Source organism: Cydia strobilella, chromosome 1, assembly GCF_947568885.1.
Source record: "Cydia strobilella chromosome 1, ilCydStro3.1, whole genome shotgun sequence".
Classification (NCBI taxonomy): domain Eukaryota; kingdom Metazoa; phylum Arthropoda; class Insecta; order Lepidoptera; family Tortricidae; genus Cydia; species Cydia strobilella.
The window spans coordinates 24,293,742-24,316,607 of record NC_086041.1 but is presented as its reverse complement, the minus strand read 5'-3'; the positions used below and the strand labels follow the sequence as shown (position 1 = coordinate 24,316,607).

Sequence of the window (22,866 nt, the reverse complement as noted above, 5' to 3'; positions counted from 1 at the left end):
TTTTGGTAAATGATATCTACGAAACTTATTGTAGGAGTTACTTGACCGTGTTTGTGCTTATTGAAGTAATAAAGTACCTACATAAGTAGTTCTTTATTTAATATTGTTTTACGTTAACGACGGTCCCTCCCAATTTTTTTTGCATTCATGAATGATTTATGTGACTTCTTTACTACAAGAACTGTATAATAGAAAAGTAATGAACAGTAAAAAATGTTTCACCCTACGCCCATGTGACAGTAACGAAACGGACAGGCCACACATTTTGACTAACAGGCGTATTCTGATTTTAATATCAGGTTACGAATTAGATCTGGATTAGATATAGCCCTGAACTGTAAGTGTCAAATGTGACATTTATTTAACCAATAACTACATAATTGGACACTAACAGATCAGATATATATCTAATCCAGATCTAATCTAATCATCATCGGGTGCGGACCAGCCCCAACCCTGTCCTGCGTTCAATATCCGATAGGTTTGACTGCCCATATTTGAGGCATTGTAATAATTGTAGCAAGTTTCGAGAAGTACCTACTTATTATGTTTAACTACTATTTAGGTGACTACTTCTACAAACATTACCCTAGTTAGGGTTCCGTAGCCAAATGGCAAAAAACGGAACCCTTATGGATTCGTCATGTCTGTCCGTCCATATGTCACAGCAACTTTTTTCCGAAACTATAAGAACTATAGGATACTGTTGAAACTTGGTAAGTCGATGTATTCTGTGAACCAGATTTTCACACAAATATAGAAAAAAAAAAACAATAAATTTTGTGGGTTCCCCATACTTAGAACTAAACCTCAATTTTTTTTTTCATCAAACCCATACGTGTGGGGTATCTATGGATAGGCCTTCAAAAATGATATTGAGGTTTCTAATATCATTTTTTTCTAAACTGAATAGTTTGCGCGGGAGACACTTCCAAAGTGGTAAAATGTGTCCCCCACCCCTTGTAACTTCTAAAATAAGAGAATGATAAAACTAAAAAAAAATATATGATGCACATTACCATGCAAACTTCTACCGAAAATTGGTTTGAACGAGATCTAGTAAGTTTTTTTTTAATACGTCATAAATCGTGAACCGCAATTTTCCTTTCATTCGATCAACTCAAATATAAAAATAAAATAAAAAACTAATTTCATAAACATAAACCTTATGCTTATTTTCTAATAATAAATAATAATTATAATTCACACGGGACGTGGCTTGATCGGTAGCGGGTGCGGAGCGCGCGGGGGGCAGGTTCCCGACTGCGCTTACCCGAGCGGGCAGACACGTGAGGGCAGACGTCGTTGAAACTCGTGTGCGTAAATACCTCGCTACGCTGGGTATCTACGTTTTAAAAGTCTCGGGTCTTTTATTATAATTATTAACCTATTAATAAAATATGAATATGCCTATCAGCTGTATAGTTTGTCAAGTTAGGGCGTGTAGAGTTAGAAGCTTGGCTCTACATGAGATCTAATAACTTTTTGACAGTGCGAACCTAGAAACATTTTACATGAAAATGTTTTTGGTGCTATACCGAAGATATCCCGGACGTCAGCCTGTACGAGATTAGTATGGCTCTCAAACAGCTTAAGAATGACAAAGCCCCAGGTGATGACGCAATTACGGCCGAACTCCTGAAGGCGGGTGGTAAACCAGTCCTTAAGGCCCTTCAGACGATGTTTAGTTCCGTCATGCGCGAAGGAAAAACGCCGCAAGCGTGGAACAGAGGTGTGGTGGTGCTCTTCTTAAAAAAAGGTGATAACACCTTGCTGAAGAATTATAGACCCATCTCACTTCTGAGCCATGTTTACAAGCTGTTTTCGAGAGTCATCACGAACCGTCTCGCACGCAGGCTTGACGACTTCCAGCCTCCCGAACAAGCAGGTTTCCGTAAAGGCTATAGTACCGTAGACCACATACATGCGTTGCGGCAGGTTATACAGAAGACTGGGGAGTATAACCTCCCCCTTTGCCTTGCATTTGTGGACTATGAGAAAGCCTTCGATTCGATCGAGACTTGGGCTGTGCTGCAGTCTCTCCAAAGGTGCCAAATTGACTACCGGTATAACGAAGTGCTGAAGTGTTTGTACGAAAACGCCACCATGTCCGTCCGACTACAGGGCCAGAGCACGAAGCCTATTCCATTGCAGCGGGGAGTCAGACAAGGAGATGTAATCTCCCCAAACTTGTTCACCGCTGCATTGGAGGATGCCTTCAAGGTTCTGGACTGGAAAGGACGAGGCATCAATGTAAATGGCGAGTACATCACTCACCTTCGGTTTGCCGATGATATCGTAGTCATGGCTGAGACCATGGAGGACGTCAGTGCGATGCCCGCTGATCTCAGCAGAGTATCTGAACGAGTTGGTCTGACATGACCATGGACAAGACGAAAATCATGTCTAACGTCCATGTTGTGCCAACTCCCGTATTAATCGGAGGCTCTGCGCTCGAAGTTGTTGACGCTTATGTATACCTAGGACAAACAGTCCAGTTAGGTAGGTCCAACTTTGAGAAAGAGGTCACTCGTCGAATCCGACTCGGTTGGGCGGCGTTCGGGAAGCTCCGCAGTATATTTTCGTCCAAATTGCCGCAGTGTCTTAAGTCAGAAGTCTTTGACCAGTGTGTGTTGCCAGTGATGACATACGGATCTGAGACGTGGGCGCTAACGATGGGCCTCATAAGAAGGCTCAAGGTCACGCAAAGGGCAATGGAGAGAGCTATGCTCGGGGTTTCTCTGCGTGATAGAATCAGAAATGATGATATCCGCAGTAGAACTAGGGTCACCGACATATCTCGCAGAATTGCGAATCTTAAGTGGCAGTGGGCGGGGCACATTGCTCGCAGAACTGATGGCCGGTGGGGCCGGAAGGTTCTGGAGTGGCGTCCGCGTACCGGAAGACGAAACTGCTGGTAGGCCTCCAACGAGATGGAGCGACGACCTGGTGAAGGTCGCGGGAATTCGGTGGATACGAGCGGCACCGGATCGGTCGGAGTGGCGAGCCTTGGGGGAGGCCTATGTCCAGCAGTGGACGTCTATCGGCTGACATGATGATGATTATGATGATGATGTTTTTGGTGGGATATTGTTTATTTTAATAGATATGTCTTTATACATACCTATGTTAAACAGTTAGAATGTGGAAAATAGTTAAAATAAAACGCCAACTTTAGAGGTATATAACATTTAAAACCTTCGCGCTTTGAACACACATTAAATCACATTTATAATCAGGTCTATCCCGTATTTTAACAAGTTTAAAAAGTGATGTCTAACGCCAAACTTTTTCATACACTTTTCGTCGGGTAGTACACAAATCTCTGTTTTGACATTTTGCTGGGACGTCAGTTAGCCGCGACCACGACCAGTGAAACCTGTGTCGAAACGTCGATAAATAAAGGTAACAAAATAATCGAATTTAAACTGTTGTGAGACATACTAACATTAAATCATACACGCAACGCAATGTACGCAACGGTGTACGCAATACACGGTCGTCGTGAATGCTGCTCGCACTATAAGTGCTTGAATAATTTTTAAGAAAAAAAAACCGACTTCAATGGGGGATGCCGCTGAAAGTTCACTTATTGTTGATGGTGCACTCTTAGATTCCAGACAATGAAATGAAAAAGACAGCATCTTTTGCCTAATAATGTAGAAAAGGAGGTAAAACCACCCACTTTTCTAGTAGCATTTCGTTTCTGTAGGGGTCGCAGTTCTAACCTAACCTACTTTTCTGATAGCATTTCGTTTCTGTAAGGGTCACAGCTCTAACCTAACCTACTTTTCTGATAGCAGTTCTGTTCTGTGAGAATCGCAGTTCAAAACCCAACCACCCACCTAACCCACTTTTCTAGTAGCATTTCCGGGTCCGGATCAGAGTCCGGGTCCGTGTCCGGCTGTCCGGGTCCAAGTTTGGGTCAGAGTTCGGTCCGGGTCCGGGTCCGAGTTGGGGTCCATGTTCAGACCCGGGTCCGGGTCCGAGTCCGGGTCCAAGTTTAGGTCTGGGTCCATAAGGAAGAGAACAAATCGCCAAACGTGAACTATGTGTCATTGAAGAGTTCCATTCTGATCATTATCAGCAGTTTCCATTTTATCAAATGTCACTTTTTTAAATGTAAATGCTGGATTTGTTGATAAAAAAAACAAAAATCACTATATGTATGCCTTTCACATTTGAGGAGTTCCCTCGGTTCCTCGTGGGTCTCATCATCAGAACTCGAGCTTGACAAAAATATGTCTTAAAAACTTAAGTTGCTTAACAAACATAAAGCAGAGGACAAATCGCCAAACGTAAACTATGCGTCATTAAAGAGTTCCATTCTGATCATCATCAGCAGTTCCACTTCATCAAATGTCACTTTTTAAAATGGAAGTGCTGGATTTGTTTATAAAATTACAAAAATCACTATATGTATGCCTTTCACATTTGAGGAGTTCCCTCGATTCCTCGTGGATACCATCATCAGAACTCGAGCTTGACAAAAATGTTTCTCGAAAACCGAACTTGCTTAACAAACATAACAAAGAGGACAAATCGCCAAACGTGAACTATGCGTCATTGAAGAGTTCCGTTCTGATCATCATCAGCAGTTCCACTTAATCAAATGTCACTTTTTTAAATGTAAATGCTGGATTTGTTGATGAAAATACAAAAATCACAATATGTATGCATTTCACATTTGAGGAGTTCCCTCGGTTCCTCATGGGTCTCATCATCAGAACTCGAGCTTGACAAAAATATGCCTTAAAAACTTAAGTTGCTTAACAAACATAAAGAAGAGGACAAATCGCCAAACGTAAACTATGCGTCATTAAAGAGTTCCATTCTGATCATCATCAGCAGTTCCACTTCATCAAATGTCACTTTTTAAAATGGAAATGCTGGATTTGTTGATAAAAATACAAAAATCACTATTTGTATGCCTTTCACATTTGAGGAGTTCCCTCGATTCCTCATGGATCCCATCATCAGAACTCGAGCTTGACAAAAATGTTTCTTGAAAACCTAACTTGCTTAACAAACATAACGAAGAGGACAATTCGCCAAACGTGAACTATGCATCATTGAAGAGTTCCGTTCTGATCATCATCAGCAGTTCCACTTCATCAAATGTCACTTTTTTAAATGTAAGTGCTTGATTTGTTGATGAAAATACTAAAATCACTATATGTATGCCTTTAACATTTGAGGAGTTCCCTCGATTCCTCATGGATCCCATCATCAGAACTGCTTTTTGACGAAAACGGGACCAATCTGTATATATATACTTACAATCAAAAAAAGAATTTTCAAAATCGGTCCCGAAATGACGGAGTTATGGAGTAACAAACATTAAAAAAAAAAAAAAAAAAAAACCTTTGAAATCTTGAAGTCGGTTAAAAAGGAGACCTAGGCTCTCCGAAACATGTCGCGCGAGTGACTAAAACAAGTGAGTCTAAACCGTAAAATGATTTAATGGTAACAAAATAAATTCGCGATAGACCCGATATAAATGTGATTTATTATGTAGAGTATTTGCGAATGGTGTCGTTAAGCGTTGTATTTACTATTTAGTGATGTCTCCCAACCTTGACGTCACAAAGCTTGTTTGTATCAAATATTGTCGACTAAATCAAAACAACACAACCGATTTGAACAAATTAGATGTCACATTAACGCTTTTTAAATTCCTCATAAAACTTCGTAATCTATGAGTATTATTTTGAAAATACTTCTGTTATTGCTTACTTATCATATCATTTTTTTTGTGAAAATTTTAAATAAAGAGCAACCATATGACTTCTTATCCAAATCGGTTCAATACTATTTGAAATTGTAGATAAATTCATACCACGAATCACCTTTTTGTGACTTCAATCATTACATAGCTATCTTCTATTTACTTTCAGAAAGTAACGTCTTTCGTACTTTGGAGACATCACTGTTGACAATACCAGTTGTCAGTAGTAAACTGTTGTGCCACTAATTGGGTTACTTTAAATTTATATAGGTAAATTACATAATCTTACCTTCGCGTAGAGATCTTCTGGGCGATTCCCTTTCAAATAGTCGTAAAATATACAAAGAGGCAAGACCATAATGGCGGGCTCTTTGCATAATGTAGCAGCCGCGGCAAACAAAAGAGTTCCTGCTAGGGTCGACCACTGCCACAGTTCACCAGAGTCCTCACTGACACTGCCACTGTACTGACACTTCAGTCTCACTGCCTCGGATTTCGCTTCCCAGGCATTTAACACTTTCATAGGGCCCGCTTTACCACATTTCAATAATCTACGAAAGTTCATCATGACGTGCTGGACCAAGCTATGGCAACTTAGTCGAAACGGCTGATCATTGCTTGAGCTCAATCTGCGCATTACATTATTTTTTAAGATATGTCTGCATAATCGTTTATGGCGTTGTTCACGTAATCGGATGTGCTCGCTGTACAGTAAGAAGCTTATGAGAAACAAATTGCAAGCCGCCAAATCTGCTCGGCCTACGACTCCTGCCACTGCTTCTGTGTGTATTGGATGAGCTGCGAAGGTGAGCCCAGCGACTGCCGCACCCACTCGTATACAGGAACTCGGCATCAGTCGGCGGGCCAAAACAACAACGAGCGCTGACGCTATGCAGTGAAAAACTACATTTAGAAAATGAAAACTCCATGGCTTGAATCCACTAAAAGCGTAGTTGAGCCGATATGTAGCGACGCACAGCGGCCTATATGAACCGTGTGAACCTGGGTCTGTGAGCGGTGTTCCCCAGAAATCGTTTTCAAATAGTGCCTTTAGCGGTGTGTGTCCGATGACGTCCGGATTGGAGAGGATCGCCCGTCTGCAAAATAAAATTGCAATCTGAGTTTATCCCAGTTAGCATAACAAATGCAAGTGAATATTCATAATTGTTTGTGTGACGCAGGAAATTTATGTTTGAAAACTGATAATATAATACACAGTTACGGTCAAGAGTGAAAAAGCCCCCTAAATGAAGGACATAATATCATAGATCGTATAGATCACGTCATTTGTGATGCGCAAAGTCAAGATAAGAGGCTTTATATTAAAATATATCCCACTTCAGTGTTATTGTTCTTAATGCAGATTTGGTTTCATAAAATAAAGGATTTTCCTTTATTTGCCTATGAAAACCCATACCTTCAACCGTCTTTGCAAAATAACAAATCCAAACACGCGTCCCTAGCTGCTTAATTTAAATAAAATATTGCCTTCTTACCCGGCGCGCGTTCGATCGCTGAGCTCGGATCTCATACGACGTTTTCCCGAACGATTGGCCCGCTGCCCTATAGCCTCGTCCTTCCCTTTGCCGGCTGAATACCGTCTAAATAATGGACACGTTTAAACGTACCAATCTATCCTTTGGGATTGATTTTGGTGAGCCGTACATTTGAGCTTGCCGGCTGATGTGTGAATTTGCCGCGGGGTGGACGAGGGATACGGCCAAAAGATCACTTTTATTATTCCAATTGACTGAGAAGCTTTTGTAGATGTTTACATTATAATAAGTGTTTTATTTTTACTTGGATAAGAAAATTATCTTTGTCTGTCTTCAACTGCTATAAACGAAACATCTGGAAGAAATATCTCGTACGGACCTATAATTTGATTTCTAATGCATTCAATCCCTTTGTGCTTCCTGCTTTGAAGAGGAAAGCCAGGGATATAGACGATTGAATAATAAAATTTTATAGGGACCGAACCCGCGCTTACTATACAGAGAGAAAAAATCATTTTTTATATTTCACCATTGTATTGCAAATTGTGAGAAGGACGATGACTTTTCGATACTTATTTAAATGAGTTAGGTTCAATGTTGATACAGTATAACTTTTTTCAAATGCAAAATACTATCACGGCTTTTGACTATGTTTATTTAGGTACGTCTAAACATTTATCCACAGATAAAGGTAAACTCTTACCAATTACTTACGTTTATAGTGCGTGCGGTAGTTAGTTAATTGTGTTTCTTCTCCCGCACCGCGCAGGGCAAGAGTTGCAGGGCGCGCAAACTGTTTAATTATATAATTACTATTTTATGAATGACTGTCTGCAAGTCTAGTGTATTTTTTTACCGAAATTGTATGAACTTGGAAGTTTATCAGTGATTTTGAAGGTGTTTTCCATTAAAATAAAACATAGTTTTTTAGTCTGCCAAGCCTGCATTTAATATATCTATAATCAATTAAATGATTAATTGTCGACTTGACCGGTTCAATGTAGACCTAGAGCTGGTTTAAGTAGAGATTGTACACAATTAAAAATTTCTCATCTTGTAATCTAATCTTTTTTCAGCCTATTATAGCATAATGTTAAATAAATGTCATAGGTATACTTTCCACTTTTAGGATTTAACAATCTTTAAAACCAGTTGTAATTATTTATAAAAAAACTGCTTAGCATCAAATTGTTTTATCATAAGTAGATTAAAGGAAAAAAGTAAATATATGTGTGAACGTACCAAACACTTGAACAATTTCCATTTGGTATGTATCTGGTGTTAGAAAACGTATTTTCCAAAAAATCTGCAGCTTGTTAAATACCTACTTACTTAGTTAAAATATTAAACATTTATTCAGCAAATAGGCAACATGGGCATTTTTACATGTCTAATAAAACTATAACAATCAATAAAAATAACCAAAAATTACAAAATACAATTACAAATATGGAATCAATGAAATATTAGATACTTAGTTAGAGATGTAAACGTCTCTAAGTGTCAGAGATAAAATATTACTTATATAATAAAAAAACCATCATCAAATTATCTATATAATTGTTATATAAGTAATTAAAAGACTAGAAATTAAATCGCACAAACAGACAAGAATCGAATGAAGTGTCTCACGTTAATGCCACTCAAAAGTAAAGTTACATGTGTAGTTATAACATATATAACATGTAGCCGGTCTAAGCTTAAACAGACCGGTCTCCACAAACAGCACCCGTTCACGAGTATGACGCGTATCTCAGCCAACGCCTCCCTCAACCTTTATTCGGGAAAGTGGCGACCCGATCAACGACGCCACCGTAAGCAAAGACTTTTAAGCGAGCATGACATGTTCAAGCTGCCGGGCTGTATTAACATATATACTTAAAGTAAATTATTCAGTGAGACAACATTTGTACTTGTAACATTAAAGACGGCATAGCGCCACATAAACGCGACAACATACTCGTAATTCGTAAGGAGTATGCCTACCTACTGCCACTGCCTGCCACTACATTTAAAAAGAAAAGTACTGGATTCCTGTCTACTTCCCACACTTAACTATGGTTGTCAAACGTGGAAAAACACAAACTACATTAAACACAAGATTAGAGCATGTCAAAGAGCAATCGAAAGAAAAAATTTAAAAGTTAGGCTAATAGATAAAATACGTCACAAAAATATACGAGAAAAAACTAAAGTAATTGACGCTCTCGAGCACTCACTAAGACTCAAATGGCAGTGGGCAGGTCACATCGCGAGGATGCCAGATGAAAAATGGACAAAACGAGTAACTACTTGGAAGGGACCAAGTGGGAAACGAGGAGCTGGGCGTCCCCGCGCCCGCTGGGCAGACGATTTAGAGAGTGTCGAGCAACTGGCTCACAGAGGTACAAGACCGAGAACGGTGGAAGAGGTTGGAGGAGGCCTATACCCGGAAGGGGTCCTAACACTTTACTAGATTAGTAACAAATAGTATTTAGTAACAAATAATTTGTATATTTAAGTGGTTAAGGAATAAAAAGGCTTTTATTTATTTTATGCCTACCTAAAAATAACTAAATTACAAACTTAAATTGACTTAGAGATGTTACATATAAAATCAATCTAATATAATCTAAAACAATAACTATAAGTTCATAGATGCACTGCAGCTTATACTAATTTAGTGCTGCTAACAGCATTGAGGTTTTTTAAAGTTGTTAGGAACAATGTGGAATAGTGCGGCTGTGCCGCAAAGAAATAAATAACAAAAGCCATTTTAGATTGGAAAGTTGTCGATAAAGTTGGGCAAAGCACCGAACTGTTCCGGGCAAGGCAGCGGCAGCTGCGGGCTGCGTCACGTAAGCCCTCAATTACAAAACACTAGAGAGAGGTTGCACACGAACAAAGTTTCGTTCCATCCTCATTATCGGAGATTTAGAAGAAAGAGAAAATGAAAAGTTTCTATAAGATTTTAAACTTTCTCAAAGTTAAACGGGTTTTTGATACGGTTTCCGTTCCGAAATAAATATATATCCCATCAAAAACATTACATGTAAAAAGATGCAAGTCTCGCAACGCAATTCTTCTACTACAAAAAAGTTTTGAGATATAATGTGAAACCAAGTCGGTATTTTACTCAGTGCCAGGGGGTGTTAAAATCGTATCAATATTAGATATCTTTATTTTTTAATACATATAATGACTTGGTCATCGCACGGCTGCATAATGACATAAGGATCATCGTCAACTATTAAAAATAATTCGAATTGAACATATCTAGCGCTAATCACATGTAGTTTAAGCATTACACATATTTACGAGTACGGTAATTACGGTACGAGTAAAGCAGTGTGTGCGATTGCCAAGTCATTATATGTATTAAAAATAAAGATATCTAATATTGATACTATTTTAACACCCCCTGGCACTGACTAAAATACCGACTTGGTTTCACATTACATCTCAAAACATTTTTGTAGTAGAAGAATTGCGTTGCGAGACTTGCATCTTTTTACATGTAATGTTTTTTATTGGATTATCTCTTTTTGTAGGCAGTCCTTCTTTTCGTGTACTCATACCCATACCATACTCATACTATGTATACACATATCATAATTATACACATCTTCATTCATACGCACATCGTACAACGTAACGTACCTCATACTTAACCTACTATGTAATTGTAGGAACTGCAAACGTAACTTTGTTATCTCATATATTTATATAGGATTACAAACATACTTGTGCAGTTATTAAATCTTTAAAACGTGACTGATATTGCAGTATTTTTAGGTTTTTATTGGCTTAATACGCTAAAAACTAATTATGTTTCAAATTTGGAGCTTGTGGGTCTGCTAGAAGTACCTTAGAATTATGATGATCGTGAGTGAGTGTGTCAGTGACAAAACTAAGGAACTTGGACATGCAATAATTCTTAAACTACATGTTAAAATTACATGTTATTGAAAATATATCTAAATCATGTTATGCTCTATACGTTACTGAAAATTCAGGGTTCTAGCTTAAACTATGACAAAATTACAGAACGTTGAAAATAGCCTGAGTGGCTTCGAGAAAAGGATGTTACGGCCGTGCCTCTTTGTTTTGCTCGACTAGGCGGGGGCAATGCCGTGCCCCCAGATTTTTTAAACAATTGGATGCAACAATAAATTTTTCACATTACCTATTCGAAAATAGGCTTTTCTTCTCTGCTAGGAGGGAACAAAGTGGCACTTAAACAGACCGGTCTCCACAAGGTCTCTCCAGGGACATTTTATTGCGAGTATTTTTTTTATGGCTTTCTATTAATTTGCCAGTGTCATGTGTATTAAATATTAACACAATGAAATATTAAATTAGTATGCACATAATCGATTACAATTTCTTTATAATCGATTACGTGCATAATATTTTTCTTTAATAATCACGCAAATAATATTTTATCGTAATTGTAAAAAGTAAATGTAATTAGCGTATTTAAAATTAATGAATAGCATATTTTAATTAAGTTAATGATTAATTAGCGTAATATTTACGAAAAAACGGAAACCATCGCACTTAAACTATCGTGAGACATATTTCAAAATATTTATCAGTACGGTTTTTACTCACTATTATTTTTAGTCGCTTTTGGCGACATGTTTCGGATTCTTTGGGAATCTCAGCGGTGGCAGAGCACGCGAACGATATAGGCGCATCCCATTTCATTCGTTTCGATAAAGCGAGATTACTGGTACGGCCACCTGCATGGAAGCCTATAATACCTAGGGTCAAGCGGCAAGTGTGTTGTGACGATCGCGGGGACATAGTGAGTGCAGTGTGCTTGACTTCGTTCGATACAGCCGCCCTACCAGACCTTCACTTGACGACTCCATCTGCGGACTGCCCCGCGCCCCCCGCCCCTGCCCCATCAGCTCGTGCGCAACGAGCGACGAGGCTAGCGGCGCGGGCAGTGCACGACGTACAACCGCCGCGGACACTCGTGCCTGAGGATGGATTCCCAAAGAATCCGAAACATGTCGCCAAAAGCGACTAAAAATAATAGTGAGTAAAAACCATAAATATTTTAAAACGTAAACCGTTATTTAATTTTTATTTTGACATGTTATGTCGCCTAAAACTTGTTTGTAACAAATGTTTCACAAAAGCATATACGGTTCTGTATTGTGTACACATTTATAAATACTTAGGTTAAATTAAAAACTTTACATTCTAATAATGAATATAAGTGAAATCAATCTTCATAGTGTACATCCAAAGCTTTTGATTCAAAGGGTATTTCCGCTGTCTTAGATAATATATTATGCGCCACGGTACATTTGAGCTATAGGTATTTTTTAAATTGTTAGTACCTATATAAGTAGTAATGCTGAAATAATGTTTTGAAACCTATATGTAATTGCCTCATAGGTGATGTGAAAAGCAGTATGTGTCACATGGTAGCAAAATTATTTCCACCTTGGGCGTTAACACTTGCTCCCTCACTACGCTCAGTATTCAATGTACGCCCCACGCCTTAAATATATCATTTTGCTCCCTTGTTTTGTCCCCGAAAGAAGAAGCCTGAACTTAACGGTGGGTGGATATAGGCTGAATAGATAGATAGGAAAACTATAACTTTCAATAATATGTTTCAAGTTCCAATTCCCTTGAGCACAATTATCTAAATAATGAAATGAGTTATTGAAAAGGCTCATTTGTTAAATTTAACTATAATAAGTGCTGAACGTGAATAAAAATTTGAAATCAGCCTATCAAAGCAGATGATCGATCGATAACTTTGCTTGTTAGCGAGAACGTTTGTGCGAAAGTTTTTAATTGGTATTAATACTTCCCATTATGTGCTCAATTAGATGTTGTTAGGGAGTAATTTCCCAGTCATAAAACACTCACTGTAATTAACGTTATTTAGTATTGCAGTAGATTTTAACGCAAAACTAATATGAAAAATACAAAGTTATTAATATGTAATAGTATTTAGCCGTGAAACATGAATTACTGATTCGATTAAAACGAAGGCATACAAGGTAAAGTACATGGTCCTTAAGTCAATTGGATGCTGGTGAGCAAAAACTTAAAAAATTAGATTTTAATGCTATATTGTAGCTGGCCTGCTCGACTCTCTCTGCCTTTTCTCTCACACTGTGAGCAAGTAAATAAAGTATTAGTTCATTTAGATTTGGTACGCACTAGAAAATTGTTATTTTTTTTAAGCAAACGACTCAAACTTAAACTCAAACTCAAATGATTTATTTGTAAACATAGGTAACAGTGTTGGTCAGTACAAAAAGTATTATAGAACGCTATGCTTCGCCGACAGGCATACAAATTTGAAATTAGGTATACACATACCAATTAAAATAAATTGTTGCATGCAAATACTTAACTAAAGAATGAAAATATTATATTAATAAATTATACAATAAATTTAATTGACGAATGTAGTTAAAATTATGTCAAGTTCATAATTGCGCGTATTACAAATTTACAATTATTTATCAAAATCTATTTATATTTTTATGTCAATAAGTCATGCATATATACAATACAATTACTTACAAGCTAATTTAAAGTGTCACCAAGAAATTCTGGCAACGAATAATATTATCACTTAGAAACTAATAAATTATTCAATTCACTTTTAAACAAGTGCATTGGTTTCATTCTTAGAGCTATAGGAATTTTGTTATAAATCTACAAACGATACAACAAAGTTCTTCTTCTGCTATTATGGCCTAGCCGGGCGTCGGTGGCCACCTTTGCAGTATTTTCTACTCTTGGCCAGTCTTGTTAGCGTGGCCGCGTCCTTCAATATTTGTCAATTTTTTTATGTTTTTGAGCCAGTTCGTCCTCCTTCTTCCCCTTCCCCGTTTTCCCTCTATTTTTCCTTCTATTATAACTTTTAAAAGATTATACTTTTCATGTCTATGTAGATGTCCAAAATATGCAATCTTTCTCTGCTTAGCTAGTACTTCCTTTTTCTTCTTCATTCTTTTTAGGATCTCTATATTCGGTATTCTTGCGGTCCATGATACTCTCAGCATACGCCTGTACAGCCACATTTTGAAGGCCTCTATTTTCTTCTCCATTGTTTTATTTAAGTTCCATGTTTCAACACCATAATAAAGTATAGATAGTGCAAAGCATTTAACTAGTCTCCACCTTAGTTTTAACTAAATGTCTTTATTAATATACAATTTTTGCATTTTAATGGGCTATTTCCATTCTCACCCAGATTTCCTGTTCTGGATCCCAGTTTTCACTCAGCCAGCAGCCCAGGTACCTATATTTTGAAACTCTTTATATTAGTTTACCATCGATAAGCAGTTGGTTTGTGGGAAATGTTGATTTACTTATTACCATCAGCTTGGTCTTATTATCGTTCATTTTAAGGTTGCAGTGTTTTACCTTTGTATTTAAGCGATCCAATAGCTGTTGTAGTTCTTCTTTACTGTTAGCTCGTATTACAGTATCATCTGCATATCTCATGTTTAAATATAACACCGTCCAATGCTTCCGCAAACAAGCGTTCTGAGTAAAGGTTAAATATGCTTGGAGATAATATGCAACCTTGGCGTACACCTTTTAGAATTTTCATCTTTTTTGTAGCAGATTGTCCGACCTTGATATAAATAATAAATAAATAAATAAAATCATTTATTTCGACCAACTTAGGATCATATCACATTACATTGGGACATTACATTAAATAATAAAATTATAAAATTATAGCAGTTAAAATTAACATTAAAATTAAATTAATTAATAAAATCATAAATATTACTTAAAATCTAACCTAAATAATAATGCCCGGTCGAGCCTTAGGAAGGCTTGGACACCAGCACGTGAATCATCTGACAGTGATTCAAGTACTGGCAATCAAACCTCTCCGCAAACGCCCTCAAGATGCCGCTGGAACTAGCACGCACTCTGCGCACCAGGGATGTGCAGCGTTTCCTCATTGTAGCGTAAAAACAGTCTACCCTGGCCTCCGCGAACATCCCCGACGCACTACAAAAACGAGGTAGTCCCATCAGCATCCTGAAGGCGTTGTTATATTGTATACGAAGAGCGTTGTACTGTTTTTGCGTATAGCACGCCCACAGACTTGCAGTGTAAAAGGTAGTACAGAATGCTCTAAAAAGAATCTTTTTCACCTCAATGGAGCAACTAACAAATCTGCGGGCCACCATATTCGCTCTAACACACAACGCTCTCCGTTCTCTTTCTATGTCAGCATCATCTTTCAAGTCAGAGGTTACTACATGCCCAAGGTATTTGAATCGGTTCACCCTATTCAGTGGAGTTCCGCTTAACTTAATAGGTGGCACTGGTGGTAGTTCTTTACCTCTAACTTGAAAGACCATGCATTCACTCTTTTTGACATTATACGTCAAACCGTGACTGAGTGCATATCTCTCACATATGCTTATTAGCTTCGCCAGGCCACAAGGAGAGGCACTCAGCAGCACCATGTCGTCTGCATAGCTTATATTATTCAGACAAGTATCGCCAATGTGGCATCCGACAGTAGTGCTGCTGAGCTCCTCCACAAGTGCATTTATATACAGGTTAAAGAGCTTGGGCGAGGTCACCCCTCCCTGCCTCACGCCACACTCCAACCTGTATGGCTCCGAATAAGCGCTCGACCATCGTACTACATTCCTCTGGTTAAGGTACCAGTATTCAAACATTCTACGAAGCTCAACCGGCATTTTCGTGTTCTCTAACTTCCGCCAGAGGACGTCGTAGTTGACGAGGTCAAACGCCTTCGATAAATCAAGAAAGCATGCATAAATACACGTGCCTCTCTCTGTATAGTGCCTGACAGTCTCCTTAAGACACAATATGGCAGTTTCCGTAGAGAGTCCAGGCCTGAAGCCGAATTGATTTTGATGTATATCAAGGTACTTGTCCAATTGTGTACCAAGAAGACTGTCCAGCACTTTAGCTACCACTGTCGCTAGCGAGATCGGTCTGTAATTGGTTTTATCACTGACATCACCACCCTTATCCTTGACAATTGGTACTACCACAGTCCTCATCATTGCCTCGGGTAAGTACGCGTGACTAATGCAGAGGTTGTACAACATAGCGAGTACCCTCGGCAAGTGAGGGCCTGCATTCCTCAGGTGTTCAATACTGAGGCCATCGTGACCAGGAGATTTTCCACGCGACATAGATTTTAATACCGTCGCAACATCTTTAGCCGTAAATCTAATTTTAATCTCCTGGTCACTCAACTCATCCTCCAGTAATGAACACGTCAACTTTAAGGGTGACGCCACAGTAAACTGTTTTTGAAATAAACTGGCTATACACCTATGATCAATAATGCCCTCAATGCTCTCAGGAAGGCCAGGTTTACTGTTTAGGTTCCTCGTGGCTTTCCAGAACCCACGAAAATCACGCTTAGAATGATGAGATGCAAGGATATCCATTCTTATCTGGTCAGCGTGTTTTTGACACCATTTTAGCTTCGCTTTAAAAATACTTCGGCTTCTCTGCATCTCATCATAATAATAACCTGACTCCGGTCTCCCATACCAATTCCACAATCCAAACTTTTCCCGGGCCTCCCTGTGGGCCTCACTTACATGTTCGTTCCAACCAATTACAGTTTTCCTTTTTTGCGAACGTTTTTGTGAATGACTCGTGGTGGCGGCATCGCATAGAATATTGATTATATTTATATATAGATTATCAATAAGTTTTTTGTGACCAGCCTCACAACAATGACTATCAGAGCACTTCCTAAATTCGCACGGGAAATCAATGTTACTAAGTCCCTTCTGACAAATCTCAAAATATAAACTAATTTGTTCGGGTTTCCTCTCTCCCCATCTCACTCTGTCAGTCATCGGTTTGACGTTACGGTTACACATATTTACTATTCCTATATCTATGTTACACTCTATACACAGAGGAAAGTGATCAGACCACAGTACATCATATTGTATATTAACACTAATTATACTCTTAGTAGCGTGCTTTGTAGTCAAGATGTGATCCAACCACCTTTTAGATATATGCTGTTTGGTTCCAGTATAGATTCGTGATCATTCTCATATCTTTGTTGTCGACATCTGTGCGATTTATAGCTTCTAACAGTTGTTCGTGGTTCACAGTATCGAAACCTTTTTCGAAGTGTATAAAACTCGCGTATACGTCTTTTTGGTGTTATAGGCGGTTTTGTACGAGTACCCAGATTACTGTCAGAGCTTCCCTTGTTCCAAGTCCATTTCTAAATCAAAATTGCGTTTCACCTATGTTGTAGTCAAATTTGTTGTACATTCTATTGAAATGAAATGAAATGAAATATTTATTTGCTTAAACATGGTAATTACATACAGATGTTATAAATTAATTGATTTAGTATCACATGTTAAGCCAAAAAATGGCATGCAAATTTAAAACTAAATAAGAACGATTAAATGAGTATGAGTATGAGTATGAGAACTTTTATTACAATTTCAAAATTAATATTGAAAAACAAATTTATTAAAATGATTAATATAACATGCAAGTCACATATTTTTTTATAACAAGTCACATAAAGTTTAATAGTACATACATTCAAGTATATTATTTAATAATCCATTAAGTATTATAATTATATCTAGTCTAGTGTCTAGTAAACAGAATCAGTCTGAAAATCGTTTAATGAGTAAAAGCATTTGTCTTTTAGCCATTTGTGTAATCTGGTGGTAAATAATTTGTCAGGTAATTGTCTGATTTCATATGGCAACTTATTGTACACAAGAATACTCATTACATAGCAGTTTTTCTTAAATAAATAAATATTGTGTAATATTTTCAAGAAAATTTTAAGGACGTAGCTCATAAGACAAGACGATATTCATTGCAGGTTTTTGCATTGGGTTTTTTAGGAATTAGTAAGAAGGGCGATTTCAACCAGTCGTTAGGTAATTCTCCAGTCTCATAGATGTTGTTGAATAGTTTTACTAGTATATATATTCCAAAATTATCTAATAATTTGATTAATTCTACATGCACACCATCTGGGCCTACATCTTTTCCGGTTTTCATGCTACTGATGGCTCTTTCGAACTCTCTATGAATAATCGATGTTCCTTGTAAATCTCTGTTTATAGTAGGAGGGATTTGGGTTCTATTGTCTTCAAATAGCATTGTTATATAGGTCTCCCATTCCTTTTTCTGTTCATCTATTTCAATCAGGTGTTTATGTCTGTTGTTAAATAAATTTGCTGTGATATATTTTCTTCCTGTATTTGTGAATTCTTTTACCTTTTTATGTAAATTATACTGTCATGCTTAAGTTCTAATTCCTCTATTTTTAAGCATTTAGTTCCAACCACTTCTCTTTTTGTCCAGATATTGGTTCTGATTTAATTATATATTATTATTATTATTTGTAATGCAGGCAGGCAGTTTAAACAACTGATAATGCCTGTATCCAGAGTCATAAACCAAGTTCTCAGTGTTGAGTAGAATTTGCTTTGTGCTTATCTAATTTATTCTTAAACTCATTGACACTTTGGGCCGCTACTACATCCCCTGGGAGTTTGTTCCAAGCGTTGACCACTCTGTTGCTAAAGAAGTGTCTATGAGGATTATTGTAGGACCTGTGAGACACCAGCTTATACTGATGACCTCTCAGACGGTTGTTACTATTGCGTTCTAGCATCTTATGGAAATCTTTAAGGTCGTAGTGTTGGGTTAGTATTTTGTATGTCTCAATCAGATCTCCGCGTTCTCTGCGCTCCTTCAAGGATGTGAGCTTTAAGAATTGTAGTCTTTCTTCTTAGGACATGTTTTTGAGTTTCTTCGGTATCTTGGTGAAACTACGTTGAACTTTCTCCAACATCTCAATATCCTTGATAAAATAAGGGCTCCATACTTGAAATGCGTACTCCAATATAGGCCTAACATAGGTTTTGTGAATTTTGAGCATCATATCCGGCGTCAGATTCCCAAAAGCTTTTCTTATGAGGTAGATAAGGCTCTTTGCTTTCTTCACGATTGCAGTTATATGTTCTTCCCATTTCAAGTCCTCAGTGATTTTGACACCCAGATCGATTTGTACCTTGACAGCTTTTAAGGGAGTGTTGTCCATATTATATGTGTAATGAGGGTTGTTTTTACCTATGTGCAGAACAGTACATTTTGTAGAATTCAGATTTATGAGCCATTCTTTAGACCAGTTCCATACTTTGTTCAGGTCGTCTTGTAGCAAGTCATAGTCAAGCAATGGGTTGGCAAATAATTTAGTGTCATCTGCAAAGGTACTGATATTGCAGTTTAAGCAGTGAGGCAAGTCAAAAGTATATATTATGTACAGAACAGGGCCCAGAGCTGACCCCTGTGGAACTCCGCTGTGTATGTCTCGTTGCATTGACATTGATTCACCCACTCTCACTTTGAGTGTTCTATGACGCAAAAACGCCTCGATCCATTTTAATAGCTTTCCTCTAATGCCCAGGTGTTCCAGTTTGAAAATAAGCCTTATGGGAACCTTGTCGAAAGCTTTTTCATAATCTAAGTAGATTACATCGGTAGGCTCTCTTACATTAAAGCTATTTCTCCATGAGGAACATATATATATATATATATATATATATATATATTGTTATATATTGTTTGTTTGGATATTGTTTTGTATTTCGCGCTATCTATTTCTTTATACTGTCTTCTCTCTTCCATTTTTATACGAGTTTTACGTACGTCTCGTCGTCTAATAACAACCTTCGAATTTTGTCAAAACTCGGTAGGACGATAATAGAGTTCGTGGTTTAGCTTGTCGGTTCTATTTGACGGTCCAATTTGAATGTTTAATTGCTCGATAGCTCTTAATAGGCACCTCCGAGGCTAATCACCTTTACAGTACTACGACATTCTTTGAATTTTCGTGATAAATAAATCGTAATCAGACAGCCCTGGATTTTGTTTGACTGACCTTAGAACTTTTTCTCCAAAATACATTACTTGTGCTGGCACAATCGGAGGTTTGGACCTCCGATTAGTTTGTATCTTCCTGTCGGCGGACAGCGTCTCCTTGCAACGTTTTATGACCCCACGAACACTAGTTTTTAGCATCTTAAGCGACTTAGTTGTCTTCGTCCCGGACCGATAAGAATTTTCGAGGTATTTGTGCACGATCGAAATTAATATTTGTGCACGTTCCATGGTCGAAAACTTTAAAATTCATAAAGCTAGCAAAATTATATTTTCACCATGAATACTTTGAAGGTTGGTGATTGAACTGTAATGGTCAATTTTTTTCCCGCACTAAAAAAAAGCCACCACTAATTATGTACCAATTCTATATATTATGTATTTTGAAAGCGGTGCATTGCGGTAGGATGGCATGTAAGATTATGTCTACGACCTACCTGTCGTCATAGACAAATCCGGCATCTAATGTGTTGTAGTACAGGAGGAACGCCAGCAGGGCGCTAGCCGCCGTCACCCAGTGATCCATGGCAATGCAACGTCTACATCAGGAATATTTGTAGGTACTCCATTTCTGAAACAAGAGAAAAGTTGTTGAATTAGTAACCTTAAAAAAACCGGCCAAGTGCGAGTCGGACTCGCCCACCGAGGGTTCCGTACTTTTTAGTTAGTTAGTTTAGTTATTTGGTTAGATTAAGAGTTAAACCTTCTATAAATTATGTACACTTTGTCGGCGTATTATGCGATTAAGTATTTATTTTTATAGTTCCATTACTGGCCTATCTAATGTTCTGAAACCAGTAAATGAACGGTGTGTTCATTTACTGGTGTCGTCTAGAATTATTTTTTCTAAATTTATATGTAAACGAGCTTGTTGTTTGTGATTTTGCATAGAAAACGATTCTGATTCATTCAGCCAGTATTGGAACAAACCAAATTTCTATAGTCCATTTACTAGATTTTTCATGCCTGTGTATGAACAATACAAAATTTGGCTTGTTGTTCATTTATTAGCTTTCTACTAACTCTATGTATGAACAATGTAACCACTAACAATGCAATGACAAGTTTTTCATCAAAATATGCACGTTGTTCCTTTAGTACAATCGGATTAAGTCTAACCTCGAAATCCTTCCAAAGATATGAAATTTGGTATGTATGTTAATTAAAGGTCTCTTTTTCATGTCCACACTATTTGACATTTGGGGACCTCGAGGAGTCGCAGCCATCTTGGAAAATGTGTACCATCCTGGAGAAATTTGCGTTTTACTCTAAATATACGGTCTCTATGAAAATATGGTGTAGGGCAACATTAAAGCTTATAAAATTCTACACAAAAAAGTCCTAGATATATTTACGGAAAAAATACATCTTGTTATAGAAAATAAAAACTGAATCCAGATTTAGCACTTATACCCTTACAGGAACCTCTTAATAGGAAACTTGTAGGAATATGAATTCCACTTTTGTCTATACATTTGTACACGTTATACCCCAATATCAACATTTTACTCGACTGCGACTTAAACAGAAAGTAGGGTTATGGGTTTAAATACTGATAATCAGTACAACCTGTAGCTCAGGATACTGGACGGATTTTTAAAATGACGTATAAACGAAATTTGACGCCTACAATTTCAGGGATCCCTGTTTGCGTGTCATAAAATTGGAGCTTCGGGGACCACGGGGATCTTTGTCTTTTTTGGTTTTTCTTTTTTTTTTTGAATATCTGGGTTTAATGTGAATACTGTGTATGGCGAAACGAATCGAGGTCCCCAAATGTGAAATAGTGTATACATGAAAAAGAGACCTTTAATTAACATACATACCAAATTTCATAACTTTGGAAGGATTTCGAGGTTAGACTTAATCCGATTGTACTACTTGTTTGTAAGTGTTGTTTTAAAGATTGACTACTTTTTTTTCTTATTAATATGTAACAGGTTTCTGTGTAATTGGTGATGAACCATTATTTCATTTTATTTTATTTTAATCTATTTAAAATCAATATGGAAGGGGTTAAAAAGATATGAACGCTTTCGCTATACCTACTAAAATAGAGCTGGAAGCGGTTTTTGTGTTAAAAATGATTTTTAATGCTTATTAAAATATCGAAATAATGTTCATTCACTGGGTTTTGTGATGTTCATTACCTAGTTTTTATGTTCATTTATTAGGTTTTTGGGTAGTTTTTGATAAATTCTGCTGTAACTCAAAAACTAGTAAAGTAATAAAAAATCGCAGAAATTACTTTCTTATTTATTTAATGGAGGTTGATTAAATTGCAGTTAATTATTCCAATTATTAATGCATGCTAAAAAAGGATTTTTCAAACTTGGATAATTGTTTAAATGTTCATTCACTGGAAGTCTTACCCTATTAGGGTAGAAGCCAAAATGTGTTTCAGTATAACGTATCGTAAATCGTAAATATCATCATCTTCCTCGCGTTATCCCGGCATTTTGCCACGGCTTATGGGGGCCTGGGCTCCGCTTGACAACTAATCCTAAGAATTGACGTAGGCACTAGTTTTTACGAAAGCGACTGCCATCTGACCTTCCAACCCAGAGAGGCCTTGTTAGGATTAGTTCGGTTTCCTCACGATGTTTTCCTTCACCGAAAAGCGACTGGTACTGGTAATATATTACAAACTACTAGACTTAATGTACCTAACATTTATAAATATTATTAACTTGGTTTGACCATTAGTAAAGTCATCCCGTAAGG

The 22,866-nt window shown here is 37.5% G+C and overlaps 1 protein-coding gene across 1 annotated transcript in view; it reads right to left on the bottom strand.

Moving 5' to 3' along the window:
- The window catches only part of LOC134742355 (protein O-mannosyl-transferase TMTC2), a 149,179-nt gene extending 128,464 nt beyond the window's left edge, over positions 1 to 20,715 (bottom strand). The window contains exons 1-2 of the mRNA XM_063675419.1: positions 20,580 to 20,715; positions 6,018 to 6,825 (exon numbers count right to left, since the gene is read on the bottom strand). Coding sequence (XP_063531489.1) covers positions 6,018 to 6,825; positions 20,580 to 20,668 — 897 coding nt within the window. The 5' untranslated portion in view covers positions 20,669 to 20,715. The remainder of the gene's footprint in view (positions 1 to 6,017; positions 6,826 to 20,579) is intronic.
- Between the last annotated feature and the right edge of the window lie 2,151 nt (positions 20,716 to 22,866).